At 46.4% G+C, this 24481-nt stretch overlaps 1 protein-coding gene across 1 annotated transcript in view; it reads left to right on the top strand.

Moving 5' to 3' along the window:
• Nucleotides 1-411: 411 nt before the first annotated feature.
• The window catches only part of LOC104524342 (traf2 and NCK-interacting protein kinase-like), a gene marked incomplete at both ends in the record, with an annotated part of 81849 nt that continues 57779 nt past the window's right edge, over nt 412-24481 (top strand). The window contains one exon of the mRNA XM_010167178.1: nt 412-477. Within this exon, the coding sequence (XP_010165480.1) occupies nt 412-477 (66 nt within the window). The remainder of the gene's footprint in view (nt 478-24481) is intronic.

Here is a 24481-nt window from a genome sequence, read left to right as displayed (position 1 = left end):
GAGTAGACCTGGAGAACCCCGTTTTGAGCCCAAAAGTGACATCCCACCAGTTAGCTTGTTTTCTTCCAAAGCTGATGCATAAGACCACCTAAGTTTTAATAGCAAATAATTGCTATTGCATTTAAAATATACACTGAACATTCACATTTCAAGCAGATGATGGTCAAACTGGTGTTTCCCAGCCCAGGAGGTGGGCAGAGGGAGGGCTTGGCAGGGCTGCCACGGGGCAGTGCCACTGTAATCCTCATCATCACTGTAACCCTGATCCCTGAGCAGCCTAAAAAGCTTAAAACACTCAAATAATTTGTCAGTGAAACGTTGATCTGTCCTTGTTGAATGTTTATTTTTGTAATAATCTATAAGTATTGCTTACTAAATATATGGGATTTTTTTTTCTTCCTTTTCTCCTAGGATCCTGCAGGAATCTTTGAACTGGTGGAGCTTGTTGGCAATGGTACCTATGGACAGGTCTATAAGGTAAGAGATCCACCTGAAGTCATCCTGTTTGCCTTGACCATGTGTTGAATGTGGAGCATCCATCCCAGCACATCATCTGGACTAGATTTGTCCCACTTCAGGCCTGACAAGAAACCTTGCTGGACTCTGGCTTCTTGATTTTGTGTGCAAGCACCATGTAGCACACAATGCTCTTGTAATAAACAATTCATATTAGTTCTGAAACTGTCACTAAAAAATAAATCACCCTTTTCCCCCCCCCCCAGTTGCTTTTTATTAATGATGTGATGAGGAGGGAGTGCAAAGCCTGTGCTTTCATAAATAAACCTCAATCTCCTCTAAGACCTGACTTTATGGCTGCAATAGGCTGCCAAATGAGTTTGCTACAGTCTAGTGCTCTGCTCACATGCAGGCTGGCTGCCTCCCTTTCCACCAGCAGAAATCTGCTGCAGGAGAGAAAACACAACAGTCAATAGGCTTGTTTTAAATTTCTATAAACATCTGGAAGCAACTCTCCTGGTGAGAATAGTGAGGGGACTGTGGAGAACAGAATTTTAAACCCATGAATTTACAGAAATGTTTGAAATGTCCACACTCTGCTAAATGACATCACCTCTCCCCAACACCTCTTAGCTTGGGGGAGTTGTAGAATTTGTCACCTCGGTGGGGTTTTTTGTGGGTGATTCTTGTGGGGTTGAATTTTTTCAAAGTCTGAGTTTATCTGCACTTGATATATTGGTGAGGAGATGTTTCTTGGCACAGTTGCATGAGGAATTTGCTAAATATTTTGGGTCTGCAGGGAGACAATAGCTCCCCTGGGCCCTGTTCTGCAAAAACTTTTGTGTGTGGGCATAAGTTCTGTATATTTGTGTACTTGTGTGTGTGTGTGTGCACAGAGATCCTGTGTACCTGCCATGTCCATATTCTCTTTTGAGTGTAGAAAATAATATATTCATGTGCTCTTACTTGGTCACTTGGAAGACGCGGCTCTGGCCTGTTGTGTGGTAAAAGACCGTGAGCTGCCCCTGCTGAAGAGAAGAGAAGGGTGCTTAAAAAGTTACCTGTCAGGAAATGTTTGTTCTGAATTCTGGTTTCCCCATCTTCCTGCTGCTGTAGGCTAATCCTGTCAGTTTGAGGACAGAGGGAGTGAAGTGAAGATGAACTGGAACTTCTGGAGTTTTAAAATGTGTGAATTTTTGAACTGGAATCAGGTTTTTGTTTATTTTTTAAAATTTTTTTAAAAAGAAAAACAAAGACAAAACTCACACCAAAACTGAATTCTTATCAAGGTTCTATTCCAGGGAGCCTTTCCCACTGATATTGGCTGTTTTTCCACCATGCACTCCCTGCCATGGGAGCTCCCTTTTCAACTGTTTTTCTTCTCAACTGCTAAAATAATGGTAGAGGCTGACCTCATTTTAACTGGTGCATATTTCTAACAATCAGTGGAAACTATGTGCCTTTAACAGCCCTTTGAAAGCGTCATGTTTTTGTGGAGAGCAGAAAAGGGAAATAAGCTAGCTGGTGCTGCTGGCTGTACGGCTCTGCTGATCCTTTTGCTGCCTTTGATTCTTCCGGTGTGTCTCTGTGTTACCTCAAAGGGGGGGAAAACCACCCAGAGACATCCAAGTGTAGGCTTTCTGGGAGGTGAGTGCTTCTGTGTTCCCCTTTTTTTCTCTTCTTTATAAGAGAAAAATCCTCCTTTTAACTGTTTTTAACGTGCTGGAGTAATCAGTTTGCCCTTGGTGTGATTCACTTGGTACCGGTGCCAGACGGGACGGTGACGGGGAGGGGGGAACGCTGCAGTCCAAACCAAATTAGTAAGTATTGAGGTACGAGTTCAGGCTAAGACTGACTTCAGAGCTCTCTTAAACTGAAGTCTTGGAGTAGCACCCGCTCTATAAACAAAAGGAGACTTTGATATAAAGCATACATAACTGTTTATGGTGTCCCACCCTAAAGCCTAGCACAGCAATAAGATCTCTGCGATTCCTTTCCTCCAGATACCACCGCTGTATTTATCTCTTGCAGCAAAACAAATGGATCAACTTTCAAAACACACAGACCTTCTGGCTTCCTTCTAAATCAGCCTTTAGAAGTGGTCCATACCTAGGAGCAGTGTCCTGTGTAATTAGATGGTTGTTCCACTGTCATTTCAAACCCATCTCAGGCAGGGCTGGGGTATTCCCACCCCTCTGGGCTGGTGCTACCTGAGGTGCACCATCACCGTCCTCTTAGAGGCTGTGTGTGTCTCTAGATGTATTTTTAAGTGTGGAAGGAGTAATTCATTGTAGTGCTCACTCTGGTGCTGGCTTCCCGAGCTTTCTAGCCTGAAATTTGCAGGTCCAAGCCTTGTGCTCTCTGCCAGGAGCAGTCACCTGGTGAACATCAGCTCCCCTTTGCATGGCTGGTCCCTGTCTGAAGGGAGCAGAGCAACTGTCCCATTGGGAGGAGGCAGAAGTGAGATGCTTATTCCAGGCAGGGGAGAGCATCTTACGTTTGTGTGCTGCAAGGCTGTTGAAACACGACTGCAGCCCTGATGTTTCCCCCAGAAAACCTGACTGAGCAGGCAGCTTTAACACTGCCAACGTGGCCATATTTGTGTTGGAGACCACAGATGTCCTGGTGGTAACCAGCTGGCCTGCCCAGGACCTGAAGGGACACGTGCAAGGTGGAAACCTCCTGTTGGTCCCATGGGATAAAGTGCATGGTAATGTTGTTCTGATGACTGAATGGTATTGCAGCCTGACAGGGCAGGGAGCCTGAGAAATGTCTCATAGTACTGCAGGAACAGGAGCCATCAGAGTGGAGTGGTTCATGTAGCCAACAGCAGGATCTGCTGTGTTGGAGAGGTTGGGGAGCCCCTACCACAGCACTTGCTCATAGGAGAAAAGATGTGTTGGCCAAGTTCCATGCATGTGAAGAGCTCCCAGAGAGAGTGCACCCGAAGCCTGGGCACCACGATGGAGCTCACTGCACAAGTTGCTTTGATCTTGCTTTTTAGGTCATGATTTGAAGATCCCTTTCAGGCCGTACACAGTGTTTCTGTAAATCAAAGCCTTGTTCTCTGAGACTTGTGCTCCAGAGGCAAAGGTAACTGGTTCAGATTGATCTCTGCATTTTCAAGTAAAGGCTTTTCTTTGCTCAGGACTGCAGGTTCAAACATCACTGTGGTGCTCCCCAGCTCTGGCTGTACTCCAGGGACACCTGAACGCTGCAGGAGCCCTCGGCAGTGACCTGCTCTGCTGCTCTCCTCTCACCCCAGCCACAAGCTCTTTGCTTTGGATAATTGCAGAGAGGAATAACATTCCTTGTTTGCTGCTTAACAATCTCTTCTGAATAGCTTGATTTTTATTTTAATGAGGGACTGCACTGGTGATGGTTTATCTCTCTAATTGAATCGGAAGCTTTTCTTTATTTTCTAATAATCCTGCATCTAATGTTACAGATTGGAAACTGTTTTTTTGACAAAAGGCTGAGAGCTTGCTAGCTCCTGTGCCAGACATTGTTGCAGTAGTGGAATTTTTGTGTCCTTGAATTTTCTTCTTTTTATTTAAGATGTTTAAAGAAATGGCTAACAGGAATACAATGAGTTGGACTTGGGAAATTGAGCCATTGCCTCAGTGTTTTTTAGCAGGTAGCTGATGGCTGAAAGCAAAACTGTAAACATAAAAAAATCACTAAGACTCTTTAACTTATTATCTAAAGTGTGAGGAAATGTTGCTTTTATGTTCCAGAACATGATTATTGCTGCTTATCTCTACTTTGCATTGGAGAGCAAGCAAAAAGTCCTTAAAATACTGTGTATACTTAGATTGCCTGGGTAAATCACAGCATCGGGACCACAGCTGCTGGTGTGTCAAACACCAATAAATACACGGCTTGAAAGTAAAAAGGACAGTAGGTTACTCAGAAATACCTTTCCAACAGATTGTTACAAAGCTGGGAGAAGACATGCAGTAGGCTACTTATTGTGTACTGAATTTGTTAAAAACCAGAGCAGTCCCCTGGTGTTTTTAGACCTGCTTAACCGTGGACATTCACACCAAAGCAGGATTTTGATGCAAGCCTTTGCAATAGTGAAAAAAAATCAGTAAGTAGATCAGATGGTAACCTTTGCCTCTCATCTTGTGTAGTTTTACAGCATTGAACAGGGAAATAAATGATGCTGAGATTACATACTCACATGCTTCTTCCCAACCATACCAGGAGGACAACGGTCATTAATGCCAAGTGCTGCTTTGCTGAGTGCCCTGGGGATGTGACTCTTCGTTTACAGCTTTAGCAAGGCTTTATTTTACAGGGTACAAGATACAGTTCTGTGGACTAACTCCATAACTGCACAATAACTATTGATTGTTTAATTAGCTGGTAAATACCATATAATCGCTAGGCCATTACGCAGCATTATTCTGCACTCTAATTTAGAGCATGTGGGATATGTGAGCTGCAGGTCTCAGCTGTGACTCCCCAGGGAGCTCCTCTACCCTCATTGCATGATGGGGCAGAGCAGGGGTCACCCCTTGGGGTGCCACCAACCACCTCCAGGCAGGGCACCTGGCCACAAGTTCTCCTTGTCCCTTGCCAGCCCAAGTTATGCAGCCATTTGAAGAGGACACTGTTTTTGCACTTGTTCTTTGTTGCACTGTGCTGTGTGCATCTGGGGCACGTTACGTGGGGGGGAAAGGATGAGGAAATGCATCCCAAGGTCTTTTGGCAGGGTTTATTTATTTGTTACCCAGCTGGCATTTGCAAGAAGCCAGAACTGATCCACCTGGAAGCAAACCCCCAGGTTTGACCCAGTAGATGAAGATGTTGAGGTGTGTGGGTATGAGAAAGTGAATAAAGCATTTGAAATCCAAGGTCACCTGTTGCTGGAGAGCTGGGAACAGCCAGGCTGCTGGGACACTTTGGTACCTGAGTCAAACCCTTGAGGCTGTCCCAGGAACAAGCCTATTCTTGATAACATTGTCCCAGCCTTTGTAGATGCTGAACAAGGAGGGATAACGTGTCCTGCCCTCCTGGGTGCTGCCTGTGCGCTCCCCTGCGCAGCAGCATCCTTCCTCATGGTCCCCCTGGGCATCCCACTGCTGCAGGCTGGTGGGGTAGCAGGTGAGTGTGCTAAAGAAAGGCTTTCAGAAAATTTTCTTGCTTTATTTTACTTTTTTTTCTTTTTTTTAAAAAGGGAAGTGTGAGCAAATATCTAATGTGCAGTCGGTGCTGAGTTTAGCCTGCTTGTAGTCTGGCTCAGCCTTGCTGCTGCTGATCAAGCATCAGGCCCTTGTGTCAGCCGTCGTGAGAACAGAGACTCTGCAGGTTCCTGGGTCATTATTAGGAGTTCAGATAATTAGCCTGAGTCAAGAATGACATTAATTGTTTTTAATAATCAGTTGTTTTATTGTCTCTCTTTCCAAAAGGGTGATGGTCAATAGTTTGATAATTAATCACTGTTGCTTTTAGCCGTGTGGAAGAAGTTACTGTGCGGCACATGATTAATATTTCCTGGGGATTGTTGCAGTAAAGAATTAATCCTAGTTTACATACACAGCTTTTCTGGCTGAAGCCTGACTGCTGTGCTGTGCTCAAGAGACCAGGCTGGGACTGCGTGCAGACCACGCGTGCTGCCTGCGGACCAGGCTCGTGCTGCTGGGACCCCCTTGTCCTGCAGTGGTGGCAGCTGTGTGGTGGCCTTCAGCATGCTGAGGTCACCTGCTGATCACTTCCCTGGGTCACTGGAGTAATTCAGAGCCTTGTTATCTTCTCATCTAAGCCATCAGCTCCAACCCTAGCCAGGCAGCTATTGCATTTGGAGGTACATTTTAAGTATTTTCCTTTTCCTACCATCTTGTTTATAAAATGAACTGTAGTGTTGCGCAGTTGGATGCAATTCGAGCAAGATGGGTTCTTCTGGTGTCCTATCCTTGGCTTTGGGTCATTTCTTTTTGTTTCCAGCCTCTTCAGAGATTGCTTTTGCTGCCTAACGAGGCAGGCATGTGTGTGTATGTGTATCGCCATCCTTTATTCATGACGGTCGCTGCAGACTGAGGCAAACACATGAAGGGCTGGTAGCCCCTGATTTCGGTAGCTCCTCAGCTTTCCCCATGATTTGGTGCTGTGTTAAGCACCTGCTCCATAGATCTGAGACAGGGCAGCAGAGCAGTTAACCAGCACCGAGCTGATGTGCCCCTTCCAGGGCTGCTCTTTCTGCTGGGATGGTTTTGGTGGTGGCTGGGACCATTCACATCCATGATCTTTAAGGTCTCTTCCAACCCAAACCATTCTGTGATTCTATGATATGGACCTGTGTGGGTGAGCACCAGCCACCCAGCATCTTCAAGGTCGCAAAAGGGCAATGCAAGTGTGGTGGATTTCCAAGACTTACAAGCTGTTTGATAATCCTTCAGTATTACAAGCACGGTATTAAATATTAAGCCATTGGTTCCGGCGGTGCTGCCATCTGAGGATGCTTGCTGGGGTGGGGGTCTCTGCTGCTCCCATAGGCACCAGCTCACAGGCAGTGCTGGGCTTTTATCAGCTCTTACTGGGTTGTGAGAAGGGGCTGGGATTGCATACTGGTACGTGATGACACGTGCTGGCTTTATCAGAAGGAAAACGGGCAACCTCAATTTATCAGCTTCCCTACGATGTTAAAATATCTCTAGAAGAGAAGATCTTTTCCTTGCTGGCTCAAATGGGGTTTGTGTGTTCCTGAAATGGGGGGGGCTTGTTTTTGCCATACAGGCAAAGAAGTCTTAACTGGAAAATGCTGAAAATGATGTTTCACCCTTTCAAAAAGAAAAAAAAAAAAAGGCAAGCTTTGTTACCAGAGCAACTGGTACATCTTGTGCTGCTTCATTTCTCTGAAACACAGAGAGAGCCCTCAGCCCTCCCTCCCTGCCCCCAAGAAACCAGCCCACACACACCTACGCACCAATATGTCACATTAACTTTGCTGCTTTCTGAACAATATAAGGGAAAGGTGCTTTTTACATTTCAGTCCTATAGAACGCAGGTTATAAAAGGTGATTTAAAATGTTCCTGTATTGCCTCCCTTTTAGTTTCTGTTCCCTTTCCCCTCCTCTGGAGTTTGTGATGGGAAGGGGCAAGGTGAAGGTCAGGAGCAGACCGATGCATCTGTGAAGTGACATTTGTCTGCTCTCCCTTGCGTTGCTGGATGCTCTGCTTCTGTAAATACCACACAATGTTGCAGGACAAGAAATATCTGCAATGGCATAAGGGGGGGGAAAAGCTGCCTCTGAAGATGCTGGGTAAAGTCAGTGGCATCCTGCAGAGTGTGAGGGACGTGATGGTGGGTCTTTCAACGCTGTTTGTTTGGGTGCCAGGCATGGATAGGGATGGATGGAGAGACAGAGATCTGCAGAACGAGCACCATTCTCCAGTGTCACCTTCTATCCCATAGGAATGACCAGATTGGGAACTCAGACCTGTCTTTTCTTAGGCCTTCTGTGAGGAGACTTGAAGTGGGACAATTCACTGGCTGGCTGTACAGCTCCAGTATCCATAGGTTCCATGGCTGTGGGGCAGTGTTGCTGAATGTGTGGCATCTTTTCTGCAAGTGGAGCTGCAGCAGAATCATTTGGTCACAGAATCACAGAATGGTGGGGGTTGGAAGGGACCTCAGGAGATCATCCAGTCCAACCTTGCAGGTTCCCTCCACCAGGTTGCATAGGAAAGGATGGATGGTCAGACAAGGATGTCACACAAGGATGTGGATGCATGTAGCTGTATTTAATACTGACGTCTGAGAAGACTCGCTGCCTAAAGGTCTTCAACTTCCCGAGGAGAAATGGGTCCATGTGAATTGTCAGGCTGGTCTGTGCTTGCATGGCTGCTCTTGAGGTTGCTCAAAGTCCCTTGACTGCTCAGGCTCATTGGGTCTTATCATGGTGATGTACTTGGGTATTGTCTTGGTTTAGTCAGTTGTTCTATCACCCAGAACCCCTACTGGGAAGGGGAATTGGGAAAAGGAAAGGAGACCCATGGGTTGAAATGAAAACAGATTTAATGAAATAATAATAATAATAACTAATATTAATACTAATAAAATACACAAAGTTATACTCGGTCAACAAAAGTGTGATGGTCACAACAAGCAGGAGAGTAGACCTCTGGAGCAGAATGATGGGTGAGACCCTCCAGGGGTGGCAACCATTGAGGAAGAAGCATCATCCCCAGCAAACTTTCCAGTTTATAGTAAGCATGATACTTATGATATGGAATTCTTCTGTTGGCCAGCGTGGGTCAGCTGCCCTGACTTTTGCTCCTCCTCGCCTTAGCACTTGGCTAACTCCAAACTGATAAAAACCAAGACCTCGATCACTGTGGAAACCCACACACCATGGCTGGCCACAAACTAAAACAAAGTGTCTTATCAACTCTGTTCTCACCGTATCAGATGCTACAGTCTTCTTAAAAAATGCAGCTTTTCTGACAGAGAATTAATTCTGTGATTCTAGCCCAGTGAAACCAGGACAGGCATTCAGGTAGCAACTTTCCTGGGAGATTGGGGGTGGGGTGGGGGGCTGTTGAAAAAATAGCTAACTTTTCAGAATCGGGGTTATTCCATGGGAAATCATCACCCTCCCTGTCAGGAGCTGCAGCTTCTTGTCCTACTGAAGCTTTCATTGCTCTGCTCACTGTGATATCTTACAGTAGTATGTCATATGAGGGTGTGGCCATGGCTGGTGGGTGAGGTATGGATTTTGTAGGGCTGGGGCAGATTATAAATAGCGTTTGCTGTTTGGATATATCAATCTAATGGTAACCCTGGGCTGCAAGGCAGGAGATAAGGAGCATCTTGCTCTGAGTAGAAGTTGATACCTGCTGATTTTAGTTATTATTGACTTGTTTATAGTATTTAAGGAGTGTTGGGTTAATCTAGTGAACTGGAGCCTAATGCAGTGTACAGGAAGCCTAGGGCCAAGTCCCTGCTATTGTGAACTTCTCCAGTGACCTTTGCTTCATGACTCCTTTCTTCTCCTTTCCCATCCTTGTCCTCACCCCTCTCCCCATAAAACCAGAAACAGGGCAATGCTGAGGTGGTCTGGGGGCAGAGCTGAGAGCTGCTTGGTGGGACCAGCATTGGAAAGCCATCTCTGGGGAGATGGTGTCCTGGGTGTCCCTGCACCAACTTTTGGAAACAAAAGGTTGGGGGTGAGGCTGGCTCCCAGAGGAGCGAAGTACAGCAGTGGTGAGCTGTTAGTAGGTCAGCTGAGTAAAGCACCCTAAAGAAGCACTGAAAAGTAGGTTTCAGAGCTGGGAAAGATTTTGTTCTTCCCGGCTCTGAAGGTGCCACTCTCAGCTAAGAAGGCAGGAGGGAACAACTTGAAAGATTTAGAGCAGGGGATGGGAGGAGTGGTAGCCTGTGAACGTTGGTCCAGACTCTGTATTCAAAGTGTCCACGGTTGCCAGAGTGTTTGTCTTCAGAGAGGTGTTTTGTTTGGCGTTTCTTATATCTTTTCAAATTTTGATGCAGCTTGACTTGCAGCTGACTCTAAAGACTTGAAGGCAAGCGATGCCTCGGGGGAGCTGGTTGGAGCTCTGCATCTTCTCCTGGTTACGCTTTGAAGGCTCGTTGCAGTGAGAAGTCTGTCTCTCTTGAAATGTGCAGTTTATTCTTAGTTTTACCTGGGAAGCCCTTTACACTAATTACCTAAAGATGGAAAGCGTCAAGCAAACACAGCCTGCTTCCAAATGTTGTGGGGTTTTTTCTTCCCCTCACATAAGAATGGCAGATTGGAGTATTTTTTGTTTGTTTTGTTTAGGTCTTTTTTTTGTGTGTGTGTAAGTCTCTAAATTCTTGTGATTGAATGTGCTCATGGAAGTGTGTGGCTATGAGCCCACCTCCATCCCCACGTCCCCACCATGCTGCTCTTGTCCCTTGGCCAGTCTCCCTTGACTCTTTGTGTAGGTGGCCAAGAAGGAGGTCAATTAGGGCTTCAGACCACACTGCAATCAGCTGGAGAGGAATCCAGGGGAACCTGAGTGTTCATTAGCACAAGCTGTAGTGATCCATCCAGGCCAGGAAGCTCTGTGTGGTACCAGGAGCATGGTGAGATGCCATGGATGCTCCTCTCCCTGTTCCCTGGTGGGGAAGCAGGGCTCAGTGCCTCCCCACAAGATTTTTTGCTCTCCACTGAGGTAGGGCAATGCTCTTAAAGAAGTGTTGGTACATACTCCTTTTTCAAGCATTGCCTTAGTTTTTCCGGCAGAGAGAACGTGAAGTATGAGATGCATCCAGGAGACTCAGCTGTGGCCTGCAGGTCTGTGAGAGGATGAGAAATCTAGGTGCTGGCTTTAGGCTGATGGGTTTTCTCTTGGTGTGAATCTCTGCTTGAGTGTGGTGGTTGGACTCAGGGGCCATAGGAACGTCGTGGGTTGTTGGGTCACATCAGTTGCATGGTGGGGAGTTTCACCAAGGACCACAGCAGCATTGGCAGCAGGAACACTCCAGAGTGAGAGGGATGCTGCTCTCCCCCAGTTTCTACTGTTTTATCGTGGTGCTTGCAACCTGTGGCAGTGAGTTTACAAAATGAATGGGCCTCTGCAAGTCACTATTTTTTTCTTCTTTTTTTTTTATTTTTAAATCCACTGTAAAGCTGAACCTGATGGCAAACGATACTTGAAATGGCCTAGGTGTCAAAGAGGGACAGGGAGATAATCCAACCCAAGGTGTTTAAAAATGGGAGCCATGATGGGGAGACAGTTGTCTAAAGGACAGAATTGGATTTCAGATGTCCACAGTTAATTTTACAAAGCTGCCCACGAGCCCACTCTGCAAAGCTGTGCACTTCGTTAGCTCTCCACAGACATTAAAGATCAAGAGGCAGAAGCACCTTATCTGGGCAAGAGCCGTTAGCGTGACATGCTTCTCATGCTGGAGATGATGCTTCACCTCAGCTGCAGGGAACGGGCAATGCACTGTGCTCCTGCCTGGTCCCATTTCAGTGGATGTTTCCTTAGCTTCATGTAATTTTATTTATTTTTCCCCCAGCTAGTGCTGGCTGGGGATGTTTTTTTCAATAAGTCTGGCTATTGAGTTCCAAATAAACAAATAGTGTGAGGTTGTGGCTGGTGTTCTACTCCCTGGAGAAATAGTTATTAACAGGGTCAGTGTGAAGAAGTGTATTTTGTGTTTGTCTGCGTGGTATCTAGATGAAATGAGACCAGGCTTGTACCGTAAAACAGCTACATTAAAGAAAAAAATTAACTTGTGGATGCCACCTCATTAGTTAAAAGGTGTGATTCATTCTTCACAGGTTGGCATTGTGTTTTCCTTTAAATAACTGTTGGTGTGTGAACTTCAGGGTGGTTCCTCCATCTGGGCAAGCAACTCTGGGGTGTCTGCAGGGATTCCTGGTGCTGGACCTCGAGGGGATGGGATGGGATGGGATGGGATGGGATGGGATGGGATGGGATGGGATGGGATGGGAGCCTCTGCTGCTGAGCTCTTGTCCAAGCTCCTGCTCCAGAAGCCCTGTTGTAATGGTAAGTAGTGGTCAGCGTGCCAGACGGATGGTTGGAAAGGAAAGCTTGGAGCTTGTTCCAAGGTCTCTCCTTCTCCCTGTTCATTTATCCTTGATTTTCCTAGTGAGGGTGTAGCAGCCAGGGTGCTGGGCTAGTGGGGCTGTGTACCTGCAGCTGGGTCAGTGTCTGGTGTACCAGTGCTGGTTTGCAGTTTTTTTAAAAAAACCCAAACCAAATTTATTGGTGACTGTTGCTGAGGAAGGGTTGAACATGTTAAGCTCAATGACAAAACAGATTTAAGCAGATTTTTCTTTTAAACTTCTTTCTTTTAAACTCCCTATGATGGATCTGTCCCCACAGAGCCAGGAGAGCAGAGCAGCTCACCTCTGCTCTGAATTAAGCTGGTTTGCTTCACACCAAGGAGCAGAAAGAAAAGCAAGTCACTGCAATGGGTAGTGTCCCATTTTTCATGAATTGCTGAGGTTTCTACCCACGTTTCTGACACCTCTGTATCCATGTTCAGACCTACTACGTTTAATCCTAATATTTCACTGCCTCTCTGTGACAAATAAAAAATTCCTATGAAGCGTGGTGACTTGAGCCTTCAATTTCTGGTGTGGTCTTCCAAGCACTGAGCAGCTGGTGGCATCCATGGGAGTCAGCAGCACAGTGTGCCTTCCCTGGGCTCCAGCACGCTGCTGGTACCAGTGCTGAGGTCCAGTAAGTGGAGGGGATGTGCTGGGAGGGACCATAATCTCTTCTGCCACGGTCTCTGGTTGGCAGTGGTGAGATGCAGACAGGGATCCATTTCATCCTTCCAGCTTATTCTTTTTTTTCCTGCTTCACATCCCCTTTTGAAAAGGTGGGATGTTTCTGCTCCAGCACATCTTGCAGTCGATAACTCTTAATGCTCATACTTCCCTTGGTGTTGCACTTTGTCCCTGAGCAAAACTATTAGTTGGGAATGTGAGATCTTATTAAGTATCTAACTTGAGAATTCAGAAGTCTCCAGCCAACCTCCCCTCTCCCCTCCTGGAACATCAAAACCTCTGTAGAGTTTGAAGCTGCTACGGACAACACCAAAGGCTGGAAATGCATCTTTGTTTTACAGAAGTAGAAATTCACATGTGAGCAGCGATCTGGGCTTAAGAAAAATTGCAAATACCACTGGACTTGCCATTAGTCTCTTGTTTTGTTAGAGCAATTACGGTTATAGCCGAAGTGGGCAGTGCTGCTGATGTGCAGTGGAAATGACTTTGCGTTCCTGTGCTTCAGAGATTTTTCTCTTTCACACTTTAATTCAGCAGGTCCAGGATTGAGGCCAAAGCTTTTCTTCTCCACATAACTAATAGAAAGACAGCCAATTCAGCAGAATTTCTGTAAGTAGCCTGTTCCAGATGAATTGCAAATTGTGTATTGGAATGCCAGGAGGGCTAACACAGAGGGTAGTTTGCAAAAGAAAATGGAAATCTTGTGCTAGAGGAGCAGGCTTCTGAAACACAACATAAAATTGCACCTTTGGACTTGGCACAAATAATGCTTGCTGTAGTCCTGAAACTGTCCAAAATGCAGAAAACCAAAGTCTCAATCCCTGGTGCCAAAGGTCAGCATCCAATGGGTGAATCCTCCTTCTCTCACAGAAAATGAGGGCTGGAGCAGCTCTGCTGTGAGGACAGGCTGAGAGAGTTGGGGCTGTTCAGCCTGGAGAAGAGAAGGCTCCAGGGAGATCTTATAGCGGCCTCCCAGTACCTGAAGGGGCTACAAGAAAGCTGGGGAGGGACTTTTCATAAGGGCAGTTAATGACAAAACAAGGGGAAATGGGTTTAAGCTGAAAGAGGGGAGGTTTAGATGAGATATTAGGAAGAAGTTCTTCACTGTGAGGGTGGTGAGACACTGTTCCCAGGTTGGCCAGAGAAGCTGTGGCTGCTCCTCCCTGGAAGTGTTGAAGGCCAGGTTGGATGAGGCTTTGAGCAACCTGGTCTAGTGGAAGGTGTCCCTGCTGATGGCAGGGGGGTTGGAACTGGATGAGCTTTAAGGTCCCTTCCAACCCAAACCATTCCATGATTCTATGAAAACAGTCAGCACCTACTGAAAATCCTGGAGCAGCCAAGCAGTGAGCTGGTCCTTTAAAGGTGTACAGAAAGAGCTCCTCCAGACTTTTTTTTTCCCCCTCTTTTTTTCATCGACAAAACCAGCATCTGTTGGGATAGAAGAGCCATGGCATGGTTTGGGATACAGTACCTTTAGCATCCACACTGCTGGGGGTTTGGGAAGGGAGCTGCTTGGCTGGTCTCGGGGCATGGTCCCCTCCCAACAGCGACTGCTGCTCACGGGGTTCAGCCACGGGAACAGTTGAATTTGAGGTCTGTCACTGTCTAACCTTTAAAAGCCAGCATGGATGGGGTGGGTTGTTCCTTCCCACTGGCTGCCAGGTCACTCCTCAAACTGTGAAGGGATTTGCACGTGTGCTGCTGTGCTGGTGTTGCCGGGTTGTGCAGGACACAGGAGATTCAGGTTACTGCTTTCTGCTTGAGGAAAGGCACCAGGAGCAGGGAGAAGCTTCTCTCGATCTGGCTTTGGCCTGGGTTGACCTGGGCTCTGTGAATTGTTTGCATTCCCCTTTGCTGCAGAGTATGTACAACATCTTTGTTCACCCAGGGTCAGCACTACAGCGCTGTGCCAGGGCTGCACCTCCATCTTGCAGCCTTTCTCTCCCTTATGGCTAACTTGAGGTTTTAGCTGCTTTGGGGTTCTTTAGTTTTTTTGTTTTTGGGGGTTTTTTTTAGATTAGACTGTATTAGCTTGGCTGTGCCAAGGAAAATCGGTGTCTTTCCCATGCTGTTCTGCAGCAACTACAGGCTTGTGTGTAGAGCGGTGCCAGCGAGGGCATGGAGCAAGGGACGTGGATTAGCCAAAGGGCTGATGGTAAGGTAATTTTGGGCTAGCCCATGTGACAAAGATGAGCCTTCCTCCTCTAAATCTGTCACCTTTCTTCTAGAAAACACCCTAAGCCTGTGATACGGTGCCTGGGGTTGTATCTAGCAAGGACTCAGCATGTCACCAGTTGGGTTTAAATAGAGGGGGGGAAGAGGTTGGCACGGGGACAGCATGTGAGCCCTGTCCCTCATGCTGGCTGAGCCCCCACTGCGGGATGTGCCCACGGTTGAGTGTCCAAGGATCCACTTACATCCCTGGGGAGGGGCTGCAGCTCCCAACAGCTACAGCAGTGTGTGCCTTAGTCTCTGCTAATTGCTTCCTTCCGCCCTATTCCGATACTAGGGAATACTGCTTGGGTTGTGAGAGCCTGGGGAGGAGTTGATGTGGGGAGAAACCCAATGATGGGCAAGAGCAAATACTCTTGAAAGCTCCAGCATCCACTCCGAGTGTTGGGGTTTTTTTGTTCCCTCACTGGTGACCGTTCACAAGCTATTTGGGAAGGCACTTGAAAAGAAATGAGCTAATTACATAATCTAATAAAAGATGTGAGAGTACCAATCCAAGCACATCGGCAGTGTTGGAGGAGCTGGGACTGCAGAACGTGACTTGTGTTGCACGGGAGAGATTAATCACATCAACTCCCGGGAGACAGGTCTGGTAGAAAGGTGGTTGTGTTGGATGCACTGTTCATATCGTTAAAATTAGGCTGTGTACAAGAACTAATAAAAGCAGAAGAAAAGATTGCTGGCAGAAGGGATCAATAACTTGAAAGCATTTTAATTCAAGATTAGAAAAATGAGAACGGTTATGGGCAAGGAGAGTGTATTAATAAAGGGAAATGAGTATTTGTTTCTGCTGGTGTGAAATGAGATAATTTAAGAGCAATGCTCTGAGTGCCTTTTGTCACAGTTAATGCCTTTTGTTAGATTCCCAAGCAAAATGGAGCCTGCGACTTTCAATTTCAGGGTTCTCAGATGATCAAAATACCGTGGGGCAGTCTGATCATCTCATACTTTACTGGAATGAGGTCATCAATAACTTTTGCTTGGGTGTGATTTACACAGTTGTCAGTGTCTGAATTGCCATAATATGTCTCTGCCTGGGAAAAATGCTGCATTCAGAGCGGGGGGGGGAAAAACCAACCCAAAGCAAGAGCTCTCTGGGTAGCTGGTTGACTGCTAATAATGGACAGAGAAAAGTGATTACTTGTGATCCATTCAAACAGAAAGGCTCAGCCTCTGAAGCTGGAGGCATGGAAGCTGTTACAAGGTCAAGCAGCGTCCTTTCAGGAGAAATAGGTGGCAAATACTGTCAGCTGCAGATAACACATCTGCAACATCATGAAAAGCACATCTGAAATTAAGATTAAAGGTGCTTTGCACTCATACGAGGGGTGGGGGAGGGGGGGGAGAGAAGATAGAGGTGAAATCGGAAAAAAGAGGATTAGCTTTTGGTGGGTGACAAGCGATAGCTCTGGCCAGGGAGAGATTTAAGCAATGAAGTGCTCAGTAACCTGGGGAATTATCAGAGGTTTCTGCAGCTGCTTCCAGATGATGGTCTTCAACAACCTGAATTTCTTTGTGTTTGAACCTCTCTCACCCCATGCCTATGTGTGTACGTGCACGTGTAAAATCTCATCTGCAGCCCTCTATGTCAAGCTGGGAATCTGAAAACCAGAGGGCCCTGATCATCCACACTTGCAGAATTCTGCTTTCATTTTAGATGCCTTAGCTTACACTGAGGCAAAAAGGGACCTGGCCTTCAGCTATGCTGATAGACTTCTTTTGTTGATGTACACTGTGGGTCAGGGCGCCGAGAGCTTCTGAAAATGAAGTTCTCGTGTCTTGGCAGATGTTTTCAAGTTCCTGCTTTGGTAAATGGGGCTAGGATGCTTTTCTGAAGGTCCTGCAAGAGAAACTGGGTCTCTTGACTGATGGATATGAGCCAAAATTAGCATTTCTTAGTATGTTGACGAGGGTGATACTGTAAGTTTTGTCAGTCCCACCATCCTGAGAAACCCCATTTGTGAAAATAGGTTTTGGCTCCAACCTGTCCAAGGAGTAGAAGGACTCGACCCTTTATAACTGTGGCAGTGGCTTCACAGATGGGCAACTTGGATTTGTGTTCCCAATTTAGAGTGATCCCAAAGGAAAATTCCTGCCCTGAAGCAGAAGGTCAGAGGGGTCTAATGTGCTTTTCCTCCACCTTGGGAAGACAGCACAGCCACAGAAAACCCATGGGCTTTTCATTCAAATCAGATCCTTCGATGCAAATCTCATTCTTGCAAAAAACTTCCAAAAGGTTTGGGGTTTATTCTGTAGTGGAAGCAAAATGTGTTTGCAAATCTCAAGCATTTTGGGGAAGTCGTGGTGGTATCCTGGGGTCAATAGTACCCAGGACTGCACGTCTGCTTGCTTCTTCTGTGGCACGATGCTTGTTGACACCCAGTTCATCAGGTCCATAAATACCCAGGCATCTGGAAGACCTTACTGGTGTCTGGTCCATAGTTGACCTTCCATTTTGCTGGCAGAAAATGAAGATTAACCTTGAGATCAGCAGACTACAGTGAAGGTTTCACATCCACACTATAGGATAAAAATAGATGCAGAAACTGGAAAGGGGGAATATCATATCTGTTAAAGATCATCTGTGTACTATTAATGTCCCAGTGAGCAGGCCTCATCCTGAGCTTGTGGAAGCTTTACCTGCGTAAGGAAATTGTGTATGAACTGTAACGACCTCCCAGGTGTGTGTCCTTCTTGTACATACGTGGACGTTACCTTCTCTATTTTCTCATCTGCCCAAACTAGTCTTATCAAAGGAACAGAGTGTTTAATCTGAGGCAAGCATCAGAAGAATAAGCTACTATGGGTTTTGGTAGTCTGGTACAAAATTCTTCTTTCTGCATTTCTTGGCTCTTAGTTATTAATGAGGCATTTGTTCTGTTTGCTTAAAAACCTCCCAGCAGCTCGCACATGTGCGCTATGCAAATTATTTGTGGTCTGGTTAAATGCTGTTTTTCTAGGAAGGAGAATAACTGAAATTAGTAGAGGAAAAATAAGTAACATTAACCCTCTGTAGGTTGTTCCTTCATTCATTATTTTGGTTATTTGGCTCTTGTGGAACTGAGGATGTCGTTGTCATTAACAGCGATTTGGGACTTCAGCTTGAATAGTCACATACCCCTGAATGCTTACTTTGGGTGGCAGCGGTCCAGAAAACTGCCAGCATCCTAATTAACACACTTTTTCAATGGACAATATTAATATTCATACTATTATACTGTAAAATGAATAATTTGAATAGACAGAATGTCTTGCACTCTCTTGATCTCTTGTGGATTAACCTACAAAAGGCCATTGGCACTCATTCTTTCCGACCTTAATGGGTACAAAGGCTTCTCATAAAACTCTGTGGAGCAGAGGTACCTAAAAATCTGTAGCAAATATAACGCATCTGATAGGGATGTTAGTATTTTGTTAGAGTGGGGAAGGAAAATGTGAAGGGAAATGTTTGTAATAGATGAGCGCCTCTAAATGATGGAGGAGTGAGGCAGCTCTCGGGGGTGACTGGTCCCACAACATCCATCTAAATGATGTCAGCCCAGCAGCAGTGATGCAGAAGTCCCCCAGCTGAGCCATTGCTTAGAGGAAAATAGTACTGAAAGGGAGAAAGCAAATATATATCTGACTGGAAAACAAAAGACTTGGAAGGCTGGTCATGTTTTATTGATGCCCACCATTAGGGGCTACCACAAGATCTACAACTGATTTTAGCAAAAGGAATGGAAGTGCAGAAAATGCTGTGAATGAAGAGATTCACCAGAGGAAAGAGGAGAGGTGCAACTGAAGCAGAAAACACTATATTTAGCAAATAGGCTAAAAGGCATGAGGGTTGCAGGATGTGTTGGGGTAAGCACCAACTCATTTATTAGAGGATTCAGATTACTCTGTTCACCTGAGATATGTGCCCTGTACGTGCAGAAATCACCCTACAGCAGATCCCCTCTGCCTCTCCCAAGGTCTGACTGACCTTGAGTCCTCGAAGGAGAAACTGGCTTTGGGGTCAGTATTGAGGGGAAACTGCTGCTGAAAAAGGGATGAGTCTCAGCACATCTCTGGTTCAACATTCAGTGTAGCGTAGGCTGTTAGCTGGAGGGATTGAGCTTTCTGGTTATTCCATCCTTTAAAGAGCCTTTGCTGGTGCAAATAGTGCAAAGGAAGGAGACCCTTTTGGTAGCTGCAGATTTGGCTGTGGTCCCTGCAGGACTTGAGATCCTACAGAGACGTTGGTCTGTTTTCAGCAGCGGAGGAGAAAGCCTACTTGAGTGCAGAACTGGTGCTAACAAATTGTGTTTTGACTGGCTCAGCGTAAGAACAAGATCACGTTTAACAAAATCAAGGGGTACTTTGAAGAATTCATAATCGGGAGCTGAGTGATAGGCCAGCTGTGGACACAGAGTATCTGGATCCAGGATGGTTTCTGGTGGCATCACACACAATCTGTGCATTTGCGGGGCCTGGCATTGGCTGTGGTCTCTTATGGAGGATGCAAACATGTCTTAGATCTCAACAAGCAGAAGGCATCTCTGAAGAGCAGCATTTTCCTAAAGAGGAAGGTGACTGTGTAGTGCTGCAGGGTTCAGTGTTTAAAGCTGATTTAGTTCACTTTGTATGCAGGTAGCTTTGACTTCTGGATGAAAGCTTAACCATGGAAATGGTAGCTCCCAGTTGGAGCTGCAGACCTCTTTCTGCAGAGCCTGGCCTGACTCTGCTCTGCTGGTGGCATCTCTGTGTCTGTGGTTTGTACAGGCTGTTGGAATGGGACAAACCTCTTTTTCTGAAGGTAACTCATCAACTCCTTTTATGCCAGCAGCCGAGATGGGGAGAGAAGACTGAAGTACTCTGTTGACTTTAGATGCTGCCTGTCAGCTGGTGGTAAGACCTAAAGCATTTGTGTGTGTCTGCCTAGGCTGTGTCTATCAGATGTTCAAAGACAGGTGGCATCTGTTCTTTTCAAATAGTTTCAAATACCTCTTTTTATGGTGTGTTCACAATGAAGGTTTCCCTTTGGTACCATCCGTGAGCTCTTTCTATAAGCTGGGACATGGTGGGTCCTATGTGAACACCAAACATGGATGATGTGAACACCTTTGCCCTTTCAAACCCCAGCACGTTTGTGTATCCAACCGCAACACCCATGGCCATGTTAACTGTCACTTGGTCCACCGTGTCCCAGCTGGAGCACATCCTCAGCCTGTATCTTCATCAGATGTCATCCTGAGAAATGGTTTCATAGCACAAAGATTTGCACTGAGCTCTGGTATCTGGAGAGCAACACTGTGAACCTGTTCCCATCAACATCTGGGTAGGCACATTCCCGTTGGGATCAGCAGGAGTGCCACAGTGGGGGCACTTTGTCTTCCTGGCTCTGTGAACTTGGTTTAATATATATATTTTTTTTTAAAGTCTGTAATAATTAAGGTGAAAGGAGAAGAAAAAGAATGTCTTCAGCATCTGACAGAGGTTACTTGAGTCCCTGCACAAAGGAACCCACAGGTGAGACTGGAGACATCCAGTTACCCAGAGCTAATGGAAAAATTAGAGGCTTTTAGAGCCTGAGTCAGTGTCATGAATCAAACGCTGAAAACCTGCTTTGTTATTGCAGCTTTAAGAGAACCAGCAAATCTCCTTTAAGGAGTTTTTGTGATTGAATGAGTGGAAAATAAAAGTCCACATCCCACCTGCTTCTTGGCTGCGGTGGTGGGGGGCTGGCTGGGGCTGGCAGTGCTCCCCATCAGCTCTCTGCCTTGAGCAGAAGATATTTTGGCTAGCAGTGAAACACCCAGTGAGTCAAAAAAGGAGGAGGGGGAAAAAAAAACAAACCCAAAACAAAAAACCAAAGGAAGGAGAAGAGGAATAATAATAAAAACAGTATGCAAGCTGGTTGGAAGGGGAGGGAAGCGGGCAGCGAGTGGTGCAGAGCTGTGACTCACGGGCAGCTCCGCTCCTGACGCGTGCCGAGCCAGGCGGACGCGATACTGCAGCATCTCTGCCGATGGCCATCCCCTTCATCCCTCCTCCGCTCTCCTTCCCAGCACACTCTCTCCTGCCTGACACCACAAATCTGCCCGTAGACGGTGGTGGGATCCCACCGCCTCCGCAGGGATTGCTCCGGGCACGGAGAGCAGTGAGATCGAGGAATGGGGATGGTGGCAGCGGAGCGAGGTGCCCGGCGTGGGGTGACACGGGTACCCTCCTGCTGGGTTCATGCACGTGATGAGCTGAGCTGAGCTCCCTCACTGCTTCTTCCATCTGCCCTGTCTTTGCTGCCAGAGTTCATAGAAATACCGAAATCTATTTTCCTGCTGTCCTTACATGGCCTTCTTTTTGTGAAGTGCTTTCATTTTAATTGATTATTTTTTTGGAACTTTTGGAAAAAATCCCGAAGAAGGTCTTAAAATAGAGAAATCATGTCGATTTAAATATTTCTGGGGAAGGCTGGGAAAATATTCTGCAGCCTGCTGCATGACCTTTTCATGTCTTCCCAGGAGGCCGATAGCAACTTATTTTTGAATAATCCCCTAATTGTGTTCAAATATGAAAAATACTCATTTGTATAGCTGCTTATTTTGCTTCAAGGTGACAGAAGTAAGTTAAGTCTTAAGCGTACTGACTGTTGGCAAGCCAGGGCTGATGCCAGGAGGTATTTGTGTCCCTCAGAACACCAAGGCACAGGGCATGATTTTTTATTTTGATTTAATCTCCTTTAGAGAAGAGAAGTCTAGGCTTAGCCAGGCCAGGCTTGAAGGTCAGTCTCAGCTCCATCTAGAAGCTCGCATGGCATTTTATTTGCTTGAGCTTTAGAGGGTTTATTTCTGAATTGAGCCTAGAGAATGAAGTAATTCTCTTCCCCCTTTTGGCAGGAAGGACATTTTCTCCCAGATCCTTTGCTTTGGTGATGGTGGAATGAAACTCTTACTGACCCAAAATAGTCAAATGATGGTTTCCTGGTAGAAAAACACACTTTAGGAAACACACACTGGTTTTCAGCTATGGTTCCTATTCTGGGATTTTACTTTGTTTTTAATGTGTCTCTGCAGCAGGAGCTGCTACTTTTCCAGCTAGCTCTCCTCACTCCACGTGGAGGTGGTTAATGAGAGGTCTTCCAAGGCTCCCCTTGCTCAATGAGAAGTCTTCCAAGGCTCCCCTTGCTCAATGAGAAGTCTTCCAAGGCTCCCCTTTCTCAATGAGAGGTCTTCCAAGGCTCCCCTTTCTCAATGAGAGGTCTTCCAAGGCTCCTCTTTCTCAATGACAGGTCTTCCAAGGCTCCCCTTTCTCAATGACAGGTCTTCCAAGGCTCCTCTTTCTCAATGAGAGGTCTTCCAAGGCTCCCCTTTCTCAATGAGAGGTCTTCCAAGGCTCCCCTTTCTCAATGAGAGGTCTTCCAAGGCTCCCCTTTCTCAATGAGAGGTCTTCCAAGGCTCCCCTTTCTCAATGAGAGGTCTTCCAAGGCTCCCCTTTCTCAGCCACGTGCCTTTTCCTGCCTCTGTGCCCTGGCCCAAGATTAAGCATTTCTGCTCCTCGAGGGATGCAGGAGCAGCTAATTGGCAGTGGCTGTGGAGGTGACGGTGCCCTTCGTCTCCAGCCGGAGCGATGCTGTTAGCCAGCGGCATGAGGGCACCAAAATGAACCGTTTCTTTTCTAATTACTATTATTTTGTCAGATTCCTCTGAAGGACCTGTGACTGATCTCTGGTGGGGTGACTTTGGCGAGCAGTGGCTCGCTCTAGCCTTGGCCACAGAGCCATGTTGCCCCAGTAGGGCTTTCACGGCCCTAAGTGAGGCACCCAGCTTGCTTGGTGTTGCAGTAAGGAAGGAGATCACCTCTGTGGTTATTTGATGACCACTGGCTCAATCTCATCCATATGAGTTCCTAATACAGTTATTTACATGCTCAGCCCAAGGATATGAACAGCCATCTGACATCGAATGGGGCTGCTTGGGTGTCTGCAGGTGAACGTCGTGGGAGTGTTTTGTGCCTATGAGCTTGATCCAAGTTAACTGTGCTCCCCTTTATTTTTACTGGCCCTCATATGAAATAAAGGAAATAAAATGACATGCTGTTTTTCCTCCTGTGAGACTGCATGGGTGCATGAGCCAGGGACAGACAGGTACAGATGCACTACAAAGAAGAAATCCTCCTCTTTTTGGGGCGAGCGGTGGCTGAGGAGACCCTACAGATACCCCTGCTGCGGCGCAGGGAGGAGAGGATGCTCGAGTCAAAATGGGAAATTACTTTCTGCAGTGTTTTATCTAAGATCCAGTCCTGCTTACTGCTCCAGGGCCAGCTGAGTGTGATGAAGAATGAAGAGCCAGCAGATTATATAAAATTATAAAATTCCTTTTTTTTTTTTTTTTTTCTGGAGACAAGGGAAAAAGAAAAAGTCATTTTTAAGCTCTTAGGGCTGTATCAGTTCTCAAAGAATAAGAGGGCAGGAGGGAGTGCTGTGTGGAAGCTCCAAAGGGTTTGCTGCTGCCAGGGTGGTGGTACAGGAGTCCCAGCCCTGTGCCCCAGGGTCACATCCTGGCCCGTCAGAGCAGATGGACACTGAGGTGGTTGTTCCTTTGTTGGGCAGGCAGGGATCTGTGGCAGCTGGGCACCTGCGAGGCAGGGGCAAGGGGATGTGAGGGGATGCTTGGGGAGCAGAGACCATCACCCTGGTCCCCACCCAGAGCAACCATCCCTCTCTGCAGGGCTTCAGGTGGGACCCAGCGGGTGTGTGAAGGTGGCAGAGGGGACATTACCTCCAGCAATGGAGAATTTCCTCATTCCCATCTTCTTTTCATTCTGAAGCAGCGTTTACATTTGTATCCATTTTTTTCCCTGGCTGCTGTGAGATTTGTGCCAAGGGGACCTTTTTGGAGAACACCTCAGACAGAAATGTGTTTTCTTATCCCTTGAAGCTGAAAGCCATAAAGAAAAGAATGACTTTAATGAACAGACCTTGCCGAATCACCACCTTGAAGCTCGAGCTGCTCGTGTGAATCAAAACCTGCTGGAAGTAGGTCGTGTAGTAAAAATGAATTAGGTTTACTTCATATTTTATGGCCTCTGCTAGTTTTTCATTCATAGAGGCTCATAGTTAGGACTGTATCTTGTCTTTCTAATGCTAGTCTTAAGGAAGAGGGGAAAATACTGTTCTTTATTCCCCCTTCTTTTAGCTTGCAGGTTTGGGGTTGTCAAGTATGAGATGGAAGCACTTTCTCTTTTCCTTGTTGCTTTTGTTCTCCTGCTCTGAAGAACTGCTTTAAGTGACGATCAAACTCCCGTGGTACCTTCACAAGTGGGAATTCAGCCTCGTCCCAAAAGTTTGTGCAACACCTAAATTTGTCTTAAAACTTCCGTGAAGGGTTGAAGTGGTGGTGCAGTGCCTGTCTGCAGGCAGATGGATTACACGGTGTCTTCTCCTTAGTGCTTCACTGAACCAGGGAAACACACTTGGACCAAGGATGCTTGGGATCTCCAATCCGATTTATCTCGTTGTAATGTTGAGGTAGGCTGCAAGGGATGTTCACAGGTTGAGAGGCTGCCAGGTTTTT

Source organism: Antrostomus carolinensis, unplaced genomic scaffold (assembly GCF_000700745.2).
Source record: "Antrostomus carolinensis isolate BGI_N321 unplaced genomic scaffold, ASM70074v2 scaffold15434, whole genome shotgun sequence".
Lineage (NCBI taxonomy): Eukaryota > Metazoa > Chordata > Aves > Caprimulgiformes > Caprimulgidae > Antrostomus > Antrostomus carolinensis.
The sequence above is the reverse complement of the archived record's forward strand: the minus strand, read 5'-3'. Positions and strand labels throughout refer to the sequence as shown.